Source organism: Bufo gargarizans, chromosome 9 (genome assembly GCF_014858855.1).
Source record: "Bufo gargarizans isolate SCDJY-AF-19 chromosome 9, ASM1485885v1, whole genome shotgun sequence".
NCBI lineage: Eukaryota > Metazoa > Chordata > Amphibia > Anura > Bufonidae > Bufo > Bufo gargarizans.
The window spans coordinates 129,920,634-129,942,501 of NC_058088.1; the positions used below are offsets into that span (position 1 = coordinate 129,920,634).

The 21,868-nt window shown below is 41.5% G+C and overlaps 1 protein-coding gene across 2 annotated transcripts in view; it reads left to right on the forward strand.

The window, feature by feature from the left end:
- OPHN1 (oligophrenin 1) overlaps positions 1–21,868 on the forward strand; it is a 193,816-nt gene that overhangs the window by 133,630 nt on the left and 38,318 nt on the right. For both annotated transcript variants that reach the window (XM_044305809.1, XM_044305810.1), the window contains exons 11-14: positions 6,518–6,609; positions 8,692–8,770; positions 18,255–18,288; positions 21,550–21,612. In XM_044305809.1, the coding sequence (XP_044161744.1) occupies positions 6,518–6,609; positions 8,692–8,770; positions 18,255–18,288; positions 21,550–21,612 (268 nt within the window). The remainder of the gene's footprint in view (positions 1–6,517; positions 6,610–8,691; positions 8,771–18,254; positions 18,289–21,549; positions 21,613–21,868) is intronic.

A 21,868-nucleotide genomic window follows, 5' to 3' on the forward strand; every position in this document is an offset into this window, starting at 1 on the left:
TATCATAATGGGTTTCAGCCAGAAAATACTGCTGCATGCAGGAAAACCACTGGGTCCCGTTATAGCGAATAGGGATCCAGCAATGTGTGGCAGTGTCTAGCTATGCTGGATGTGATAACTCCAGGAGTCTGTTCCTCTGCTAGAACAGACTACAAAAGGTACAAAAAAGAGATGTGAACACACCCTAATGTGTGTTTATGAGCTGTCAGGAGTTCAGAGATAAGGTCTGCTGATTCAGCTGACAAGGAAGTGCCACGGATTCAGTGTGAAGCAGAGAGCAATAGTCTCCAGGTGCAGTGAAAGCTGTAGAGGAAGAACTTTTTAACATTTTTAAAAATGAGCAATTGAAAAAATAACTTTTACCATAAAATGCAGTGATCAAACAATTGCTCCCAAAGGTGTCATTAGCCTTTAGCAATGGATGGATGATCCCCTTTAAGTTTACATTGGCCCATCTAAAATGTCCATTCAGCAAGAGCAAATCAACTTGTTATATTGGTTATTGGCACTCATTCCTAGTAGAAATCAGTCTGTCTAGAACAGGGGTGCACAACCTGCGGCCTGGGAGCCACATGCGGCCCTTGATACCATTCTGTGCAGCCCCCAACCATCTGGTAACAGACATGTATGCCTATGTCTTGTGGCTGCTCACATGTATTTTTCATGTATTACTCCCATTAGATGGGAGTCCTAGAAGTGTAACTAGACATTAATGGTATATAATGTGGGTTCAATATGCCATAAGTACAATATTTCAGTTGTTAATACACCTTTAAATTTTAATTTTGGCCCTCGTCATTGGTTCAGTCTGGCAATGTGGCCCCCAACCAGGAAACGTTGTGCACCCCTGGTCTAGAAGGACCTTAAGCCTATGCATATTTTCCTGACCATTGTAGCTGCTATAAAGCACACACATACCCAGCGGCATTATCTGTACAAACAGTATAGGAGAATAGTCTGTGACTTCCTATGTAGCTGACCGCAGGGGCAATTTAAATAATGATGCAATTTTTTCTTTTCTACATATATACAAGAAAATATCTCAATTCAACTAGAAGTTAAAGGGAACCATATCACCGGGATTTTGTGTATAGAGCTGAGGACATGAGTTGCGAGATGGCCGCTAGCACATCCGCAATATCCAGTCCCCATAGCTCTGTGTGCTTTTATTGTGTAAAAAATCCGATTTGATACATATGCAAATTAACCTGAGAGTAGTCCTGTCCCCGACTCATCTCCCATACAGGACTCATCTCAGGTTAATTTGCATATGTATCAAATCTTTTTTTTACACAATAAAAGCACACAGAGCTATGGGGACTGGAAATTGCGGATGTGCTAGCGGCCATCTAGCAGCCCATGTCCTCAGCTCTATACACAAAATCCCGGTGACAGGTTCCCTTTAATATAAATATAAACATTTCTTTTTCATTACCACATTACCATTCATTTATGGCAAACGTGTAAAAGTAGGAGTCATAGCTGCCGAGTGCTTGCTATTTTATATACAGCAGACGCACTGTGGCAAATGCATCCAAATTTGTGGCTAATCGACATTTCGCTGAAATTTCAAGTTTATTATATGTAATAAAATTAAAATACAATTGTCTACCCTTTTCACATGCACACTACATGCTTAGTCCAAACATGAAAGCATATAGTACCATTTAGTTTAAGGCAAGGTATGTTGGGAAAAGCAATAGCTACATAGAAGATCTGGGATGAAATAGAAACAGATGCATCACTGTCCACATATAATAAGTACTAAAACAACAAGTGTTGTAAAGAAGAGTGTGAACAGAATCCATAAGGTAAGTCCAATCTGTTTTTAAATTCATGCCCTTTGGAAAACGGATTTCAAATGTCATTATTCAAAAGGCTCTTCACCAACCATAGACGCATGGAAAATCTGGTATGAAATACAAACGGGCGCATTACTGGGATAGTTAAAAATTGTGGACATACATTTCACAAAATGGTGACAGATGGAAAACAAATGCTACACACATTTATAATGAACAGTTTTGGACCGAATGGTATGATATATTATCAGAATCCTCTACCAAACTAATAAAATAAATTGAAAACTATGAAATGTACAACTAATTGATATGCAGGACACATAAGAAATCCATTCAAGTCAAAGACTCAAGTTCAGGATTTTTGATGTATTGAACAGAAAGTTAATGAAAATATAAAAACTAATTTGATGTAAAAAAAAGTAATAAAAAGATATAAAAATTCTACTTTTCTCCCTCTTTTCCCATTTTACTAATCTAATATATAAAGCTAAGCGTGTGTCTGTGTGTATATGTATGTCCGTCCGCTAAAGGAATCCGCACCGTCGCATTTACAATCACGAAATTTGGCACACAGGTACATCAGGTGTCCGGGAAGGTTTTAGACTAGGTCTCGGCTCTCTAGAATGTACCGTTCCTGAGATATTCCCAAAGAAATGCATTAGCCAATAGAAGATTGGTCATATGACCCTTATCAGCCAATAGAAGCTTGCAGGCCTTTGGTCTCCACATACACAGCTTTACACCATGTTTCCATAACAACCCAGCCATTTTTATTCACTGCTGTAGGTGAATCTGTCACCAGGATTATCACTATTGAAGTAAAGCCATGGCCTAATAGCACTTAGTACCTTATTTCAAGATGTGCCTTTGTTCCAGCAATAGATGTTTTTACCCTCTGAAAATCCAGTTTATTTGGTATGCAAATGAGCCAGTAATGTGCCCAGAGGGGCGTCGCTTTTGCAGGAAGGGGCCCAGACACGCCCCCTGCCACAATGTGTCCACACTCAAAAGACAAACTTAAAACCACCCCCAGGGCCCGTTGAGCCACGTCCCTGATCCGGTTAGGCCATCCTTTTTTTCCAATATCTCCCCATTTACAATTATTCACCTTCTCATTACCTTGCATGCAATATTAAATAGTGCCATTAGGTACAGTTGTCCCGTAAAAAGCAAGCACTCATAGAGCTATGTGAATAGGAAAATAAAAAGGTTATGGGTCTGGCAAGGCAGGGAAAAAAAGAAAAATCTCTGCATCAGGAAGGTATTAAGGTATTAAGGGAACCTGTCAATAGGAATGGCCCCTTGTATAAGCCAGTGTTTGCTACTAGAAGACGTGATATCTTATGTCAGTTCAGCACTATGCTTGACTGATTGGCTGAGCAAGACCATGTGACCATGTGGATCAGACGGTGTAGCGTAGGTTAATCACTCACATAACAATATACAATATGGCCACCGTTGCCAATAATAACAGTTTATAAATGACAAATAATACCATGACCCAGTCATTATTAATCCTGTTTAGGCCCACACTCAGTGACACAGGTGATGCCTTCTCTTGCCGGAGTCGTGCTCTTTCCTTTTTTTCTCAGTACTGCACAGATCATGACAGATGACGTCTCCTGACCACAATTTCCTTCTGCGTAATTGAACACCCTTATTTAGTGTTAATGACTCCTTTTATGCCCCTACTTGGTAATAATTCTCATTTATACCTCAGTAGATACAGTCCTGATCAAAAGTTTAAGACCACTTGAAAAATGGCAAAAATATTTTACATTGTTGGATCTTAACAAAGTTCTAAGTAGAGCTTCAACATGCAGCAAGAAGAAATGAGAGTGAGACAAAACGTTTTTTGAGCATTCAATTAATTGAAAATAACTGAAACAGGCTGTTTTTCAGCTCAGCTAAATTTTAGGACCACATGCCTTTAAAAGGCCAAATCTGTGCAAAGATGTGGATTCATTGTCATTTTCTGTCAGGTAGTCACACATTGTGATGGCAAAGGCAAAAAACTCCCTTTTTGAACGTGGTCGGGTTGTTGAACTGCATAAGCAGGGTCTCTCACAGCACGCAATCGCTGCTGAGGTGGGACACAGTAAGACAGTAATTTGGAATTTCTTAAATGATCCTGAGGTTTATGGAACAAAAGTCAAGTGGAAGACCCCAAAAAATTTCATCAGCACTGGAGGGTGGATCCAATTGGCTGTCCGTCAAGACACTGAACGATCCTCGACCCAAATAAAGGCCCTTACTGGTGCTGACTGCAGCTCCATAACCATCAGACGGCATCTGAGACTGAAGGGCTTCAAAAACCAAAAAATGTCTTCAAAGACCTCATCTCCATGAATGCCACAGAACTGCTCGTTTGGACTTTGCAAGAGAGCACCAAACATGGGACATTCAAAGGTGGAAGAAAGTTTTATTCTCTGATGAGAAAAAATGTAACCTTGATGGTCCTGATGGTTTCCAGGCATGACAAGCAGATCCCACCTGAGAAGTTTTCTACGCGCCACAGTGGAGGGGGCGCCATAATGGTCTGGGGTGCTTTTTCCTTCAGTGGAACAATGGAGCTTCAACAGGACAATGCTACAGTACACAATGCCTGCAGGACAAGGGACTTCTTCCAGGAGAATAATATCACTCTTTTGGCCCATCCTGCGTGTTCCCCTGATCGAAATCCAATTGAGAACCTTTGGGGATGGATGGCAAGGGAAGTTTACAAAAATGGACAACCGTTCTAGACAGTAGATGGCCTTCGTGAGGCCGTCTTCACCACTTGGAGAAATGTTCCCTCTCACCTCATGGAAACGCTTGCATCATGCCGAAACAAATTTTTGAAGTGATAAACAATAACGGCGGAGCTACTCAATACTGAGTTCATGTTTGGAATCTGGATTTCTGTTTTTGGGGGGGGGTCTAATAATTTTGTATTTTTTTGGGAGGTGTGGTCCTAAACTTTTGATCAGCTGAAAAACAGCCTGTTTAAGTTTATTTGTTGTTTTCATTAAATTTAATGCTCAAAAAATGTTTTGTAATACTCCCATTTCTTGTTGTTGTACAGGACTGTATAATGCCCCACCAGTAGTGCCCTATAGACATATAAAGCCCCCTAGTAATGCCCTCTTTACATACAATGCCCCCCCCAGTAGTTGCCCCTTACTATATAATGCTGGACTCTTAAAGAGGTTTTCTCATCTCAGACAATGGGGGCATATCTCTAGGATATGCCCCCATTGTCTTATAGGTGCGGGTCCCACCCGCACCTATATCAAAAATGGAGCCCCGAAAGTGAAGGAGAGCGCACTGCGCATGCGCAGCCGCCCTCCATTCATTTCTATGGGGCCAAAGAAAATAGCCGAGCTATTGCCATCTGCCCCATAGAAATTAATGGAAGCACGCTCACATTCACTTCTATAGGAGAGGCGAGGATTAGCACTTGGTGGTGGTGGACGGACCCCGGGAAATCTGGGGTCCTCCAGCCACAGCGCTCCCCACTCCGGTCTCTATATAGGTGCGGGTCCCAGCGGTGGGAACTGCACCTATCAGACAATAGGGGCATATCCTAGCGATATGCCCCCATTGTCTGATATGAGAAAACCCCTTTAAGAGTCCAGCATTATATAGTAAGGGGCAACTACTGGGGGGCATTGTATGTAAAGAGGGCATTACTACGGGGTTTTATATGTCTATAGGGCACTACTGGTGGGGCATTTTATTTTTTAAACGTATTGAAACACAGAAAAAACGATAAAAACCCATAAAACTATGGCAGAATTGATACATTTTGATGTAGCTTTTCCCATAAAGTTATATATCAATCTGCTCCTTCTGCTCTGTAACAAAGCAGATTGCATGGTGAAGGTTCTCTTTCAGACATGATCAGATTTCATTAGAGGAACGCTTTTAATTTTGGAAAGAGAACTATAGAAACCTAAGATGGACTAAATATACAGGATATTCTCCTCGTAGTTATATGGTATAATTTAATCCTCAGTTACCTGTAAAATCTAAAATGTATTATTTTTGTTACTCTTTATACAGTTGCTTGTGGTGTTTGTAGACCATCATATAACAGAAGATCTGTAATTGTCTGTGTTTAGTGACCATCTAATCCTGTTTGTCTGCAAGGAAAGCCTGTGTGATAATCCCGTCTTACCATCTGTCGGAAGGGAGACACTCTAGACCAGTGATGGCTAACCTTGGCACTCCAGCTGTGGTGAAACTACAACTCCCAGCATGCTCCATTTATTTCTATAGAGTTCTGAGAGCAGCCAAGCAAGGGGGACATCTTGGGAGTTGTAGTTTTACCACAGCTGAAGTGCCAAGGTTAGCCATCACTGCTCTAGACTGTAGTTTCTTATTTCCGCCCTCTACTTTGCTGTTCATGGTTGCGAATGAAGTGTTGTCATTGCCACTTCTTTCTCGTTGCTGCTGTCTTGTGATCTTCTCTCAGACCTACTCTGTTTATCTGTCTTACTACTTTGTTCTTAGTATACTGCTCACCTCTTATACTGTCTACTCCCAGTTCATCTCTCTTCCTCTCATTTCTGCTCCACTTACTGCTTTCTATTGCCATGTACACCTTTTTTTTTTTGTGATGTTAATACCCATGCCTACCATAGCACCTTCTTCCCAGACTCTTCTACTCATAGGTGCTCTGCTATTTGCTGCTTCTATATAAGCAGTGATCATTATTGTGTTTTTTCACATAGGTGAGCCAAGAACTGACCCTTAAATCTTGTACAAGAAGAAAGAGTGACTCCATTGACAAGAGATTTTGCTTTGATGTAGAGGCTAATGAGAGGTAAGTATTTCGATACTACATAATTGTATTCTTTTATCAGTTAGCCATATCATGATGATTGCCAAATTTTGTCTACTGCCGTAAGCTCTGGTTTGGTATTGATTCTCACCAATAATGTGCACGCACGCTAAGGCCAGTTTCACATGCAAGACTTTTTTTCTGTATGAAATAATGGATCTCAGACGGAAATGGCTAAAATGGATGGCAAATGAGCATAACAGATGCTTAAATGGGTTGTCCGGGTTCAGAGCTGAATCCAGACAGACCCACAGTTTCACCCAGGCAGCCTCCTGATATGAGCATCAGAGCATTTCTGTCAAGCTTTGGTGGGGGAGGGAAACACCACACCGAGCATAAGAGGGAAGGGGAGGGGGGGGGGGCACAGGAATTCAGGAATTCAGGCCTGAGAACTAGGGTAGGAAGATGGACACCTCCTAGTGAAAACCCTAACCAAATTCCTGACTGACATATCAGTATGAACAGACCCCAAAGGTAGGTGATTTCATACGCAGGGATATCTACAGTCCTATCAAGCCCTATAAAACCCTGGTACTAATGGCAGGGACAAGACTGCCTGGTCCTCCAAAAGTAAGGATAAACCGGAGTCTTTTTCAGGCCTAATACAGACAATAGGGAAATGCAACACACAGAACCCAAACAAAATACAAAAGGGAAAGTAAAGACTTAACTTCAAAGGAGCAATGGAAGCACCAGGAACTCAGCTGAGATCCAACCACAATCTATCCAAAAGTCCAAACAGAAGCAATAAACCACACAGCATTATGTGAGAAGCAGCTGTAAATAAGGAAGGTTAAATTACCACATTAACAACACCTAGAGGCAAGTGTTGTGGCCATTACCAGAAACAACACAGACGCCTATTGATGCACAAGGAAAACCTGTCAGATCAAACCACGTGTTGCCAGTCTCACAGATCTCCGTATGTCTTGGTACGTCTGTGACAATTTCATGCTCCGATGCTTTCCTTTGCCTTGCACTGAATCTTCCAGGGCAAAGGCATTTTATGGAGTTCCAGTGATGTACCGGGCTCTCCATAAGGACTGCTAGGCAGAGGCTTCCGCCCAGCAGTGAGCCTGTAAAACAGCTAGGGCAGCGCTAAAGCCCACCAACAGAGCCTTTGACGTCATCGGGAACAGCCTCCACCAAGCAGTATGTTATTATAAACAAAAAAATCCTGGATCGCGCAGGTCAAGGGAGAGCATAGGAGCATTTTATGCTCCGATGTTGGTATCACAGGGCCTGCCTGGGTGAAATTCTGTGTATGTCCGGGTTCATTCTGAATTCAGGATCCATTATAAAAAAATAAAAAATTTGATGGATCAGAAAAACTGAAAAATAAACGGTGATGTCTGCCGGACTATAAAGTAAATATGTGAACCCAGCCTAATTGTTCATGAGCTGCCAGCTCCCTCGCCCACCCAATGATAATTGACAGCTATCCCCCTATATAAAATATAGAGAGAAAGCTGTCAATCAGTTGTGGGAGGGCAGGGAGAAGACACGTGCTCATTAAAATGAGACCTCAGCGCTCTGCTCACACCCCTATAGAAACTTTAAAGTTAATTCAGTAAGTGACATATATAATCAGTTTGGGGGTCATTTATTAAGCTGAAATAGGCCTATATTAGGTGTATTCCAGGTGCAGCTAGTTGCGCTGCAATCTGCAACTTTTTCCCGCTCACACCAGGTCAAAAAAAGTGGGCTTGGCTTGGCCCATCTCATTTACCTGTTTCAGGCGTAGAAAAAGGTCAAAATGTAAGACAGGAAGCTGTCTCATATTTAGGACTGGCGGAGGATCCGCCAAAGCTATGATGAGGCCGGGCCTCTTCATAACTTCAAAGGAAATTAAGGCTTTATTACGACCAGCGTTTTGGAGTAAATCTGCCCCCTTGTCTGTACTTTATGCTTCCATCAGATACTTTAGAAACTGAGTGTTTTTTTTTGTTTTGTTTTTTTGCAGTTGTATGAAATACAATTTGTTTTGTTACACTTGATTTTAATGCAGTATCTCAAATAATTTAACAGGCTCTATTAAACCTTGTCCTGCTTTTTGTGTTTAAGACAGAGCACAATCACATTACAGGCGCCTTCTGAGGCCAACAGACGTTTGTGGATCGAAGCAATGGATGGAAAAGAACCTGTAAGTATTGTTTGTTTGAGTGGATGCAGCCTGTGAATCATATTTCTGCAATTTGTGTCTTATTGAGCATTATGTAGCAAAGTTAAATAAGTTCCTTTTTTTGTCAATTCTCATTTTATTGAAATTTTACAATAAAGAATATAAACACGTCAGTTAATCCTGGTCAGGTTCGTAACAAAGTGATGCCAAAATTGAGTTACAAACCAGTATATTCCAAAAATTACTGACATGAGAAATTACTGCAAATTAAGAAATTAAATATCAAAAATCAATAAAGAGGAAAAAAAGAAACGATAGGGGCTAAGGGGTGGGAAGTGGGGGACTATGTGAGTTATACAGGTAGTAAGATAATAAGCTACTGATCAAAGGGGATATCCAGCAAAAACAGAAAAATGGAGCTCACACAGTACCATTATAAAAATATATCAATTTTTATTGTAACAAGATAAAAAAATGTCATTAAAAAGAGGGAGGAAAGTGACAGAAAAAAACTCCATCCTTGCGCTGCACACATACCAAAAAAAGTAATAAGCGTATCTCAATGAAATATGATTACAGCACATTTAAACAATGGTAAATGAGTTGTGAGAGATGAGTCTCAGTGCTGCTAACCACTTTGCCTAAGGTGTTGAAGATACTGTCACAAGAAAATACAAAAAGCTGGGGTGAATATAAAGTAATAACCAGGTGGAAAAATAACCCGGAACCACCAAAGCCAGAGAGGAGACTCGCCTCAAATAGGTAGTGTGCAGAAATGACCAGGATGGCGTGCCTTCTTCTGGGGGACCCCTGGACCAAGGCATGCCAAAATGCGCTTCTGGGTAGCGCCATCCTGGTCATTTCTGCACACTACCTATTTGAGGTGAGTCTCCTCTCTGGCTTTGCTGGTTCCGGGTTATTTTTTTCCACCTGGTTCTTACTTTATATTCACCCCAGCTTTTTGTATTTTCTTGTGCCAGTATCTTCAACATCTTAGGCAATGTGGTTAGCATCACCGAGACTCATCTCTCATATGAGCAACTCATTTACCATTGTTTAAATGCGCTGTAATCCTATTTCATTGAGATAACCTCATTACTTTTTTTGGTATGTGTGCAGCGCCAGAATGGCGTTTTTTCTGTCACTTTCCTCCCTCTTTTTAATGACTTATATTTTTTAATCTTGTTACAATAAAGAATGTAAAAAATTTTCAGTTTTTGCTGGATTTACTCTGGAGCTTGCACCGAGTTTTTTGATTAGGTGGCCCGTTACCTTGTCCCAAATTTTTGGGCGGGTACTTGCCCTCTTCTGTAATGGGGTCTTTCATGGTTTGTTTTTCTATTTGATCAAGGGGGATAGCAGAGCCAGGAATTACATTAGATGGACCATTACGTTCTCTCCAGGGAGACCAGATTTTGAGAAAAGAATCATGGCATCACACAGACCAGCTAATGAGTTCCTCAAATTTACAGATCTGTCTGACTTTGTCAGATCATTCTTGAGCAGAAGGTGGGTGCAATTGTAGTCAGTGTAGGGTGATTAAAGACTTTGCTCAGAAGATGTGTACCGGTAATTAGATTTTGTCTCAATGAATAGAGTGTAGTCAGGGCAGGGCTTTGCCTTGCCGGTGCAATTATGTTTATAGTGCTAGAGAAGTGGATGACTCAATCTGGGATCAGTAAGAGGTTATTAGTGGGCAGCACTACCATATGTGTGAAAGAAAATTAAGTCTACTATTACATCTCAAACACAAATTAAGTCATTTCTGAGTTTTATACCATTGGGTGAGGAGTTTATGGTTTTCTTGAAGCCTGACCCATGTAGAAAAGCCATGTGAATGCTTACAAATCTTTTTGGTCTCCTTCTCTGAAAGCGAGATGCCCAAAACATGCTCCCATGACACCAGAAATGTGAACTTTTCAGACAAGTGAAATTGTGGTACAGAAAAGAGATGGATCTCCTGGGCATTAGTAGACAACATAATGTGGACTCATGGGAGTAAAGTCGTGGAGGAGCTGGAAAAAAAAGATTCAGAATCGGGTACAGCATTTTTACTTGACAAAGGAATAAAGTGATGTTGAGGACAGAAGAGTCTGCATGATAGTGTATGCTAGAGATTCATGGTCACACATTCTGGGTAAAAGGCAAGTCGGTAGGAGTGGAGAGGGAGAAGGTGCCAGTGATGACTGCAGGGACCACCATGTCTCACAGATGCCCTTCCACAAAGGATAATATTTTGGACATCTAAAGATTTGGTGATTTGGCAGCCACATGTCAGCCAACAGAGTGGGGTCATAAAAGTGATTTATCACAGTGGAGAGAATATTGTCTCTACAGGGGGGAACAATATTCAGCCAGCATCACAGCTGGATAGCTTTATAATAAGTCGAACCATCAAACCAGAAGACCATGCGTCAGTCTGGCTCTTCTTCTCCATCACTGAAATAAAAAAGCAAATAGAGTGCAGATAATGAGATGGGAGGTGGATTGGAATCACTTGCATGACATAAAGTAGTTTCAGAACCACATGGGTCTTTAGAAGGATCTTTCTCCCCATCCAGGAGATGATAGGAAAGTCTCTTAAAAGTGCAATAAGTGTTGAGGTCGCGAAGGCTTAGCTGACTATAAAAATGGATATGAAGATTGTAGTTGGGGGAGTTTGGTAAGTGGATTAGAGATGCTTAGAATTTCAGATTTTGTGAAATTTTCTTTAGCATCAGAGAATATGAACCAAACTAGGAAGGCCAGTGGAAAGGTTAGTGACCAACGGTATGTAGACTTGGAAATAGGATGTGCTTTGTCACTCAGATCTACTTGTGTAATGTAAAATAATTGCTCAAGTACCCCTTTTTCTAAGGGTGCCTGTACAAGGAACCACAGGGGGCCCACCACAAATTGCAAGGCCTGTTAATGCCATTTCAGTCTTTGCCCCTATATACAGTAACTAGTAATGAAAATGATTTCACATTTGAAATGCTAGACTGCCATCTTGTGGTCATGGTAGAATACAGTCCCTATCATCCAGTTTGATAAGCTATGAATTTACATTTGCTAAAGATATGGAGAATGCTGAAAACCTCTTCAATTGTTCTAAAAAAAAAAAAAATATCTCATCTCCCACAGTTGTCCTGCAGACAAGGTTGTCTGAAGTCTATAACATTTGTAGTACAGTCAGCAGGGTCATTATTGGCTGATGCTGCTAACATATGGGTGGGATAATATTTCCAAAATAACAATAACTTTTACAAAGACAGGTGCACTCTGCGGTCTTACTAAACCCTCATACTGATGTAAAATTGAGAGATTAGCCAACATATCCTACTGTAGAGGACATGTCTGAGCCCGGGCACCGCGCCAAGGTTTCCCAAGTAGCTTGGGACCTATCTGTGCCGTATGGGCAATACCAGGAGCCACTGGGCAAATTACAGGAGCGCAAGGTCTGACTCACAGCCAACTTCCAATTACCTCCAGCATGCCGCCATGCTTACAAATGGAGGAGGGAGAGAGCTTTGAGCCCCACCCAAGACTGGTCTCACATGTGCACCAGAATGTAGCCTGTAGATGGAAATAAAGGCACATTCAGACTAGGAGTTTTTACACCTCCAAACAGTTCTCTATATAAACTACAAATTGGCGTGTTGATGAAAAGCAGGAAGTGCTCAACCCCATATGCAGTGGTGCCTCTATACCCGCAGCGGACCCCGGTATATATGCACCACTGCATATGGGGTTGAGCACTTCCTGCTTTTCGGCACCATGCCAATTTGTAGTTTATATATAGAATTGTTTGGAGGTGTAAAAACTCCTCCACAGTAGGATATGTTGGCTAATCTCTCAATTTTACATCAGTATGAGGGTTAGCAAGACCGCAGAGTGCACCTGTCTTTGTAAAAGTTATTGTTATTTTGTTTTATTGTTTATCACATCCACACATTGGCTATCCTGTTTAGGATGTCTATGGTGGTACTTGCGGTCCGCTGCAAGCATCCTCCATTGTATGCATTTTTGCTGGGGATTGCCATTAGCAGCGCACCACAAGTGCAGGAGCTGCCCCCCCCCCCCCCCCCCCCCGGTATAGATGCGCCACTGCATATGGGGTTGAGCACTTATTGCTTTTCGTCACAACGACAATTTGTAGTTTATATATGGGATAATATTTCCGCATAAACATGTATGCTACTTTAGCCCCCCCTCCAAAATAATATCCCTGCTACCTGGTCCCTCTTAAAATGCAGGTGACCCGCCTTAGGCTACTTTCACACTCGCTTTTGGTGCGGATCCGTTATGGATCTGCACAGAAGGATCCATTCAGATAATGCAAACGTCTGCATCAGTTCATAACGGATCTGTTTGCATTATCTTTAACATAGCCAAGACGGATCCGTCTTGAATACCATTTAAAGTCAATGGAGGACTGATGCATTTTCTATTGTGTCATAGAAAACGGATCCGTCCCTATTGACATATAGTGTGTGTCAGAACGGATCGGTTTGGCACGGTTTGTCAGCCTCCCAAAGCGGAATGTAGATGGAACGTAGGCAAACGGATGCATTCTCAGCGGATCTGTTTCCATTCAGAATGCATTAGGGCAAAACTGATCAATTTTGGACCACTTGTAAGAGCCCTGAATGGAAACCAAAACGCCAGTGTGAAAGTAGCCTTAACCACCAAGTGTAAATGGGTGGACAGCTCCTTTAAATGCAGTGAATGCAGATGTTGTCTTTTCTGATTGTAGTCATTTACTTTCCTCTTTTTTTACATCTGTCCAGCTGTGATGCACCCATGCAGAGTTTGCTTCCTAGGCTCCTCGTCTGTACATATACCTGCTGTGGCCGCAGCATATTAATCCCACAAAAGCTGCAGTGTTCCTTATGCCAGGCACAGAGGACACATGACAGCCACAACGCCATCAATGCCCCCTATACCAGCCAACTCTTGTATAAGATCAGGCTGCTCTTACGTGGTGCAGGTGGGCTTCTATAACTGACATCCCCCCGTCAGATGCAGTAATTGAGGTCAGCACAGTTGCCATTTACCTAACACGATCCAATGGTCCCAGCTGATTCCTGTGCTTGTTTTCAAGAGCCTTCATGGTAAAATGGTCTCTTGTGTGAGAAACCTAACCGATAACATTTAGCCTCTGTAGTAAAGTACTGCAGCACCCAGGGCATTGAAGAAATTCTAAAATGTGTACTTGTCATGAGGTGAACCCTAGGGGAAGAGTTCTTGGCTTATATATGCTGCAGATGTTACAAAGATCTGATACTAAAAATGATAACTCTTCTATTTATTCCTTCGAGCCGCATGCTTATGCTTATTGGACTGCCTGTCCTTTCATCCATTTAGCTATGTTCAGATGATACCATTTGGCACAATATAGAAATGTTAATATTTGTTGCATCTTGACATTTTTGAAGATAATTGCCTTCCTTGGTTGTTTTCCTCAAGTTATCAATATAAAATATATTTTACTGCCTGAATAAACGCTTAAAAAGAAAACTTTATTCTTTTATTTATAAAAATCGTGGCAAACTACCACATGATGAACTCATCAGGCTAAGTCTGGAGGGATGGCCCACACCACAATTGTATGGGTACAGCCTATACCACCAGACTTAATAACAGTGTGTTTATCTGGATGTGTCTGGATTTTATTATCCGTGTAGATATCCTGCCTAATTATCCAAACACACTATGGATAATAGCTATATTTACTGAAGGTATTTAAATTGTGTTGATACTATATAACATCAGCTATACACCAGTTGGCAACTATTGAGGTTGTTGCAACAGTGTATATATAGCTAGCAAAATTATACAGATGGCGATTGGGATGGATATCTTGCGGGTGAGAGCTTTTTTTATTTACGCTCTGCCTTATACCCTGCTTCTCCTATCCTCTTAAATCCCATCACCATTCTCATACTAGTTGGACTGTCCCTGCCTATTCATGCGTCTGCTCGACGCGTTTCTATATCACCGTAGTTAACAGTGACATGTCTTCAGGAGCAGAGTTTGTACTGGCATAAGTGCAGTTCGCTTAGTCTATTTCTCAGAACTGACACTCTGCCTGCAGGTGAAGAACGCTGCACGCTCCTGTTGGCGCACGTGCAGCTCAAAGACACAGCCTCCGGCTCATTGTTTACGGCCGTCGCGCGGCCGCTTGACCGCCGCTCTCATATTAAGATCGCCACTCCCACTAGGCGGAGCTTGCTCGGCGTGCGGATACGTCACTAGAAAGGGTGAGGCATCATCTTATTCCGCTCTGCCTATTTTATTATGGTAGCCGCTATTGTGGATATACTTTAATGGGCAGCAAGAATTGCCTGCCATATCGGGGGATGTACTGAGAGGTAAATCAAACCCTGGAGGTGGCTATGACCAGAGCAACATGACACCAAACTCACACTATTAGTGATCACATCTCGGGTACCATGTATAGTCACCTAGATCACTGGTGACATATAAAAAATGGCAATGTGATGACCCAAAGATGTGATAAATCTACCTATCATATACCACATCTAGATCAAGAGGATCAGTATGAGAAGTTGGAACTTAAGATATATTTTACTGGAGTGATGTTACAGGTTTCCACTACATCTCTGCGTCCAAATTGTTAGTGACCATAAGATCCATACAAAGTGGAATGAGACCCTGAGAATAATCCTTTTATATGAATCACGTATAGGAGATGTAGTCGTTTAGACCAAACGGTTTAACAGTTCTTAGGGTAAATGTCCATTGCGCCTCTTTCCTCAGCAGCAAGTTGTCTATGTCCCCACCTCTCGGAGACCCTCTAACATGTTCAATACCCTGAAAGGATATACATTGTTTCACTCCCGGGTGGCATTCCATGACATGTTGGGCAATTGGCGTGTCATCCTCGTTATTGATGCTCAACAAATGTTCTCCAATTCGTCTCCTAAATTCCCTCTTGGTTTTACCTACATATTGTTTTTGGCAAATACATGTAGCCACATAGACCACCCACACCGTTTTGCAGTTAATAAAGGACCTGATAACAAATTCCCGTCCTGTTGTGGTGTATTTAACTAGGTTGCCCTTTTTGATGGCTTTACATGCAACACATTTGCCGCATTTAAACGTGCACCAGTTGGTCTCTTATGTTACTACCTCTTCTGTACGTAATAAGTGGGGCTTCACCCACAAGATGTCCAATAATCGGGTCTGATTTAAGGATACTCCAGTTCTCCCTTATGATATTCTGGACTTTCTTATTGGCCTGATCATAAGTGCCTATGATTCGGATTTTGTTGTCCGTTGTTCTTTGTTTAGGGACCAGGAGATCATCCCTATTACTCACTAAGGGCATGCTGATATGCCTCAGCAAGACAGGGGCCAGGGTATCCTCTCTGACTGAATTTTTTTTGCAGGTCAGAGGATACTTTTTTTAAATCCACCCATTCTGAGCAATTGCGTCGAGCTCTTAAATATTGCCCTTTTGGTATTCCATATTTTAATTTGGTGGGATGTGCACTCTCCCATCTCAGTAGGGTGTTAGTAGCCGTGGGAACTGGAGTATTCTTAAATCAGACCCGATTATTGGACATCTTGTGGGTGAATCCCCACTTATTACGTACAGAAGAGGTAGTAACATAAGAGACCAACTGGTGCACAGTCTGTATAGCCCCCCCAATACAATCCACTTGGTTGCCTAATAGACCACCCGGCACGTTTAAATGCAGCAAATGTGTTGAAGTTCCAACTTCTCATACTGATCCTCTTGATCTAGATGTGGTATACGATAGGTAGATTTATCACATCTTTGGGTCATCACATTGCCATTTTATATGTCACCAGTGATCTAGGTGACTATACATGGTACCCGAGATGTGATCCCTAATAGTGTGAGTTTGGTGTCATGTTGCTCTGGTCATAGCCACCTCCAGGGTTTGATATACCTCTCAGTACATCCCCCGATATGGCAGGCAATTCTTGCTGCCCATTAAAGTATATCCACGATTTCTGTGAACCCATATTGTACCTTCATGTCTCAGAATTGTTATGATTCTATAAAGAGCGCCTAGTGTGTAGGCGTTTCTTTTGCTGTAACGTACTTCATATTTTTTCAAAATAATAAAATATGATTAAACCAGTATATCCACGATAGCGGCTAGCATAATAAAATAGGCAGAGCGGAATAAGATGATGCCTCACCCTTTCTAGTGACGTATCCGCACGCCGAGCAAGCTCCGCCTAGTGGGAGTGGCGATCTTAATATGAGATCGGCGGTCAAGCGGACGCGCGACGGCCGTAAACAATGAGCCGGAGGCTGTGTCTTTGAGCTGCACGTGCGCCAACAGGAGCGTGCAGCGTTCTTCACCTGCAGGCAGAGTGTCAGTTCTGAGAAATAGACTAAGCGAACTGCACTTATGCCAGTACAAACTCTGCTCCTGAAGACATGTCACTGTTAACTACGGTGATATAGAAACGCGTCGAGCAGACGCATGAATAGGCAGGGACAGTCCAACTAGTATGAGAATGGTGATGGGATTTAAGAGGATAGGAGAAGCAGGGTATAAGGCAGAGCGTAAATAAAAAAGCTCTCACCCGCAAGATATCCATCCCAATCGCCATCTGTATAATCTTGCTAGCTATATATACACTGTTGCAACAACCTCAATAGTTGCCAACTGGTGTATAGCTGATGTTATATAGTATCAACACAATTTAAATACCTTCAGCAAATATAGCTATTATCCATAGTGTGTTTGGATAATTAGGCAGGATATCTACACGGATAATAAAATCCTGACACATCCAGATAAACACACTGTTATTAAGTCTGGTGGTATAGGCTGTACCCATACAATTGTGGTGTGGGCCATCCCTCCAGACTTAGCCTGATGAGTTCATCATGTGGTAGTTTGCCACGATTTTTATAAATACAAGAATAAAGTTTTCTTTTTAAGCGTATTCAGACAGTAAAATACAAACTAAAAAATATACGCAAAATTATCCCTATAGTTAAATCTCAATCTAAAATAGTAAAAACATTAGCTGAGTGCTTCAATTCTCCTTTCGGCTACGAGCCCCACCAGGCTGCGTATGTACACACTTCTGGCCAAGTTCAGCCATGGAGAAAGGTGCTTTGTTGAGTGAGCAGATTGCAACATCAGCCTCTGTACAGAAACAGAGCTTACACAATTCTCTATAAACCCTCAGTAAAAGATCTCCCATCATCTAATCATATGATAATACACACATGGCCTTAAAGGGGTAGCTGCTGAATATTATGAGAAAAGGGGCAGAGTGGTGTCCAAAAATTAAAGAAGCATTTCTCCCCAATCTCCTGCTGTTTCTGTTCTAGCCCTTACAGGGTAATTTTTCCCCATTTTGACCCTGATATAAAAGAATGTTATCCCACTAGACAACCCCTTTAATTATTGTATCTATACAATTTGTGTGGCTTTTTTCTCTTGGCAGTCTGGTGGTTTTCTAAATGATTGTACATTTTCTTCCCTTTTCTCTCTCACTGTAGATTTATCACAGCCCAATAACAAAGAGAGATGAAAGTGAGTACATCCGCTGCAAGTTACATCATTTAGCGTATTGTCTAAGGCTGTGTTCACATGTGCATTGCAAATTCAGTTTTTTTTTGGCATGGAAACATTTTTCCCTTCACAACAATGGACCCCTATATAAATCCGTGACCACAGACCCATGCTATGGATCCTGGACTTCATTATGGTTCACCATGAAGGGGTAAAGGGAGTCTGTCACCAGGAAATTCACTGTTAAAGCAGGCACAATGGCTTGTCGGCTTGGCTCAGGTTGTTACCGCAGTCCACTATGAAGAGAAGCATAAAGCCAGTAGAGCCTCTCTCTGTTAAGATCGTCTTGATGTGAGAGAGACCCCTGCTGGATATAAATCTAAGTGTGATCCTGCTGTTACTGTTAATTAGCCCCTTGCTGCCTTGACTTACTGAATTCTCATTTTTTCATGAAAAAATAAATGTACGGTATTTAGCAATAGTATAGCAGGCTATGTACCTGTAGACACGCTTACATACACACATTTCTTCACTTTTAGTTTCATAAAATAAATAAATAATAGTTATTAGTTTTAGCAATAGTATAGTGGACTTTGTGGGTGTAAAATATACAAACATGCACACATTATGTTTTTTTGCCTTTTTCTGTCATAAAAATGTAAAATATAGGTATTTGTTTCTGGAGTGTAATAATGTTACAGGCTATAGCTACTAGAGATGGGTCGTTGATCCAGGGAGCTATTCTGATTGGAGTCTGGAAGGAATTTTTTATCCCCCCTTAAGCTGGGACCTTTGGCTTGTACCTTACAGTTTTTTTTCCGTTCCTCTGGATAAACTTGCAGGATGACAGGCTGAACTGGATGGACAGATGTCTTTTTTCGGACTTCTAAACTATGTTACTATGTTTTAGCTGTAGCCTTTTTTGTGCATAAACACACTTGTATTTTTTATTTTTATTTATAAGGGGTTAGCATTAAAAACAACAGTTATTGTACAATATTTTGGCATTGTGCAACATCTCTTCTGGCCGTATGGTGCCATAGAAAATCACAGAAAACCACCTTAATAAAACATAAACTTTAATAATAATAAAACACACCCGAATTTGAAAAAATAGAAAAAAAACAAAATATATGCTACTCTGGCTGATATTTGAAGTAGGTGGGTAGTGGTAGTCGATGATGGATGGATGGGATACTATCTCTATTTATGGCCCTACATTTGAGACCCTAACTACAAATGGAATAGCCACCCCGATGGGGGCAATCCCGTATCTCAAACCTCCTGTATAGCCTGGGTTGGCCCTGATATTGGGATAGAAATGCACCAATTATGTTGGTGACAAAAATGACTACTACCCAAAATTACTATTTTCACACTAGCTTCAATGTTTTCCGGTAATGAGATCCGTCATAGGGTCTTAATACCAGAAAAAAAACTCTTCCGTTTTGTCCCCATTCATTGTCAATGGGGACAAAACGTAACTGAACAGAACGGAATGCTCCAAAATACATTCCGTTCCTTTCTCATACCGCAAAGCAAACAGCAGCATGCTGCGGTTTTCTTTCCGTCCTGAGATGTGGAGCAAGATGGATTTCTCTGGCACAATCTGACACAATAGAAAATGGAGCTGTCCGCCATTGTCTTTCAAAGGAGTTCATGACGGATCCGTCTTGGCCATGTTAAAGATAATACAACCAGATCCGTTCATAACGGATGCAGATGGTTTTATTATCAGTAATGGAAGTTTTTTTTTGCTGAACCCTGCCGGATATGCTTTGTGTATCCAGTAATTCTTATCGCAAGACTTTCCAGTATTACAATGCAAAACCAGAACCATGCCCCCTCCCTGTTCCCCTCCCAAACAGAAATCATATAACCCAGTTATATCTATTGCACTAATAAAATGATTACATAGTAGGTTTATTACAGTTCTGGCCAAAACTATATTACTAAGCATAGATATAGATAGCATACTTAGTCCAGTGGAACTAGCGCATGCACAGTGTTAATGGATGGGACTGGTCACATGACCCTCCATCAGTGGCCATTTTAGGACCGCAGTGCTGGCTTGGAGTAGAGAGAAACTGCTAATAAACAAGAATGTTGCATATTAAAGCTCCAAACATTCATAATGATGATTTAAAAACTATCACTAGCTGCCTTTATGTGCTGTTTCCAGCATGTAACATATACTGTAGTGGCCAACCACTTTAAGAACCTCTGCTGCCTTCCTCCAGAGCCTCTTGTTGTCGACAATGCTCCTTACCTGAAGCTGCTCAGTTATTTGTGTAAGAACTATTACAGGGTGCTGTGAAAAGCTGACACCTGAGAAAGAAACCTTTGACCATCCAGTATATCAGTTGTCCGGGCTGTATTTACTATGAAGCTATGAAGAACAGTATCTGAGGAAAGGGATTTAGGAGTAATTATTTCAGAAGACTTAAAGGTGGGAAGACAATGTAATAGAGCAGCACGAAATGCCAGCAGAATGCTTGGATGTATAGGGAGAGGTATAAGCAGTAGAAAGAGTGAAGTGCTTATGCCGCTGTACAGAACACTGGTGAGACCTCACTTGGAGTATTGTGCGCAGTACTGGAGGCCATATCTCCAGAAGGATATAGATACTCTAGAGAGAGTTCAGAGAAGAGCTACTAAACTGGTACATGGATTGCAGGATAAAACTTACCAGGAAAGGTTAAAGGACCTTAATATGTATAGCTTGGAAGAAAGAAGAGACAGAGGGGATATGATAGAAACTTTTAAATACATAAAGGGAATCAACTTGGTAAAGGAGGAGAGCATTTTTAAAAGAAGAAAAACTACCACAAGAGGACACAGTTTTAAATTAGAGGGGCAAAGGTTTAAAAGTAATATAAGGAAGTATTACTTTACTGAGAGAGTAGTGGATGCATGGAATAGCCTTCCTGCAGAAGTGGTAGCGGCAAATACAGTGAAGGAGTTTAAGCATGCATGGGATAGGCATAAGGCTATCCTTCATATAAGATAGGACCAGGGACTATTCATAGGATTCAGATATATTGGGCAGACTAGATGGGCCAAATGGTTCTTATCTGCCGACACATTCTATGTTTCTAAGCTCCCTGAAGGTAGTGCTGAAATGTGATCTTACGGGGAAGACTAGATGGGCCAAATGGTTCTTATCTGCCGGCACATTCTTTCTTTCTATATTGTCACACTGCATCTCTGACACTTTAGCACAGGATTTACACCAATGTGATCTGCGTTGTATTGACTAAAAGCCATCTTGTTTCTTTTCAGTGGAACTGAATGAAGTTGGGTTCCGGTTTGTTCGGAAGTGTATTAATGCTGTGGAGGCAATGGGTATGAAGAACAAGAAGAACTGCACCTCCTATGATCTGTCTTACCTACGTATACCTTCACATATTCTGCATTACAGAGGACCTGTCACGTTCTCCAACCGCAGTAGCCTCCTTTACCTGGCAACAGCCATCGCTCCACAGATTCTCCTTCTGCTTTTTTTTGCCATCGTTGGAGGACGTGACCAATCCTAAACCAACTTGCTGGAAACTTATCCTAGTGGTCAGACGAGCCTTCCTTGGAATATAAAGTTTTATTA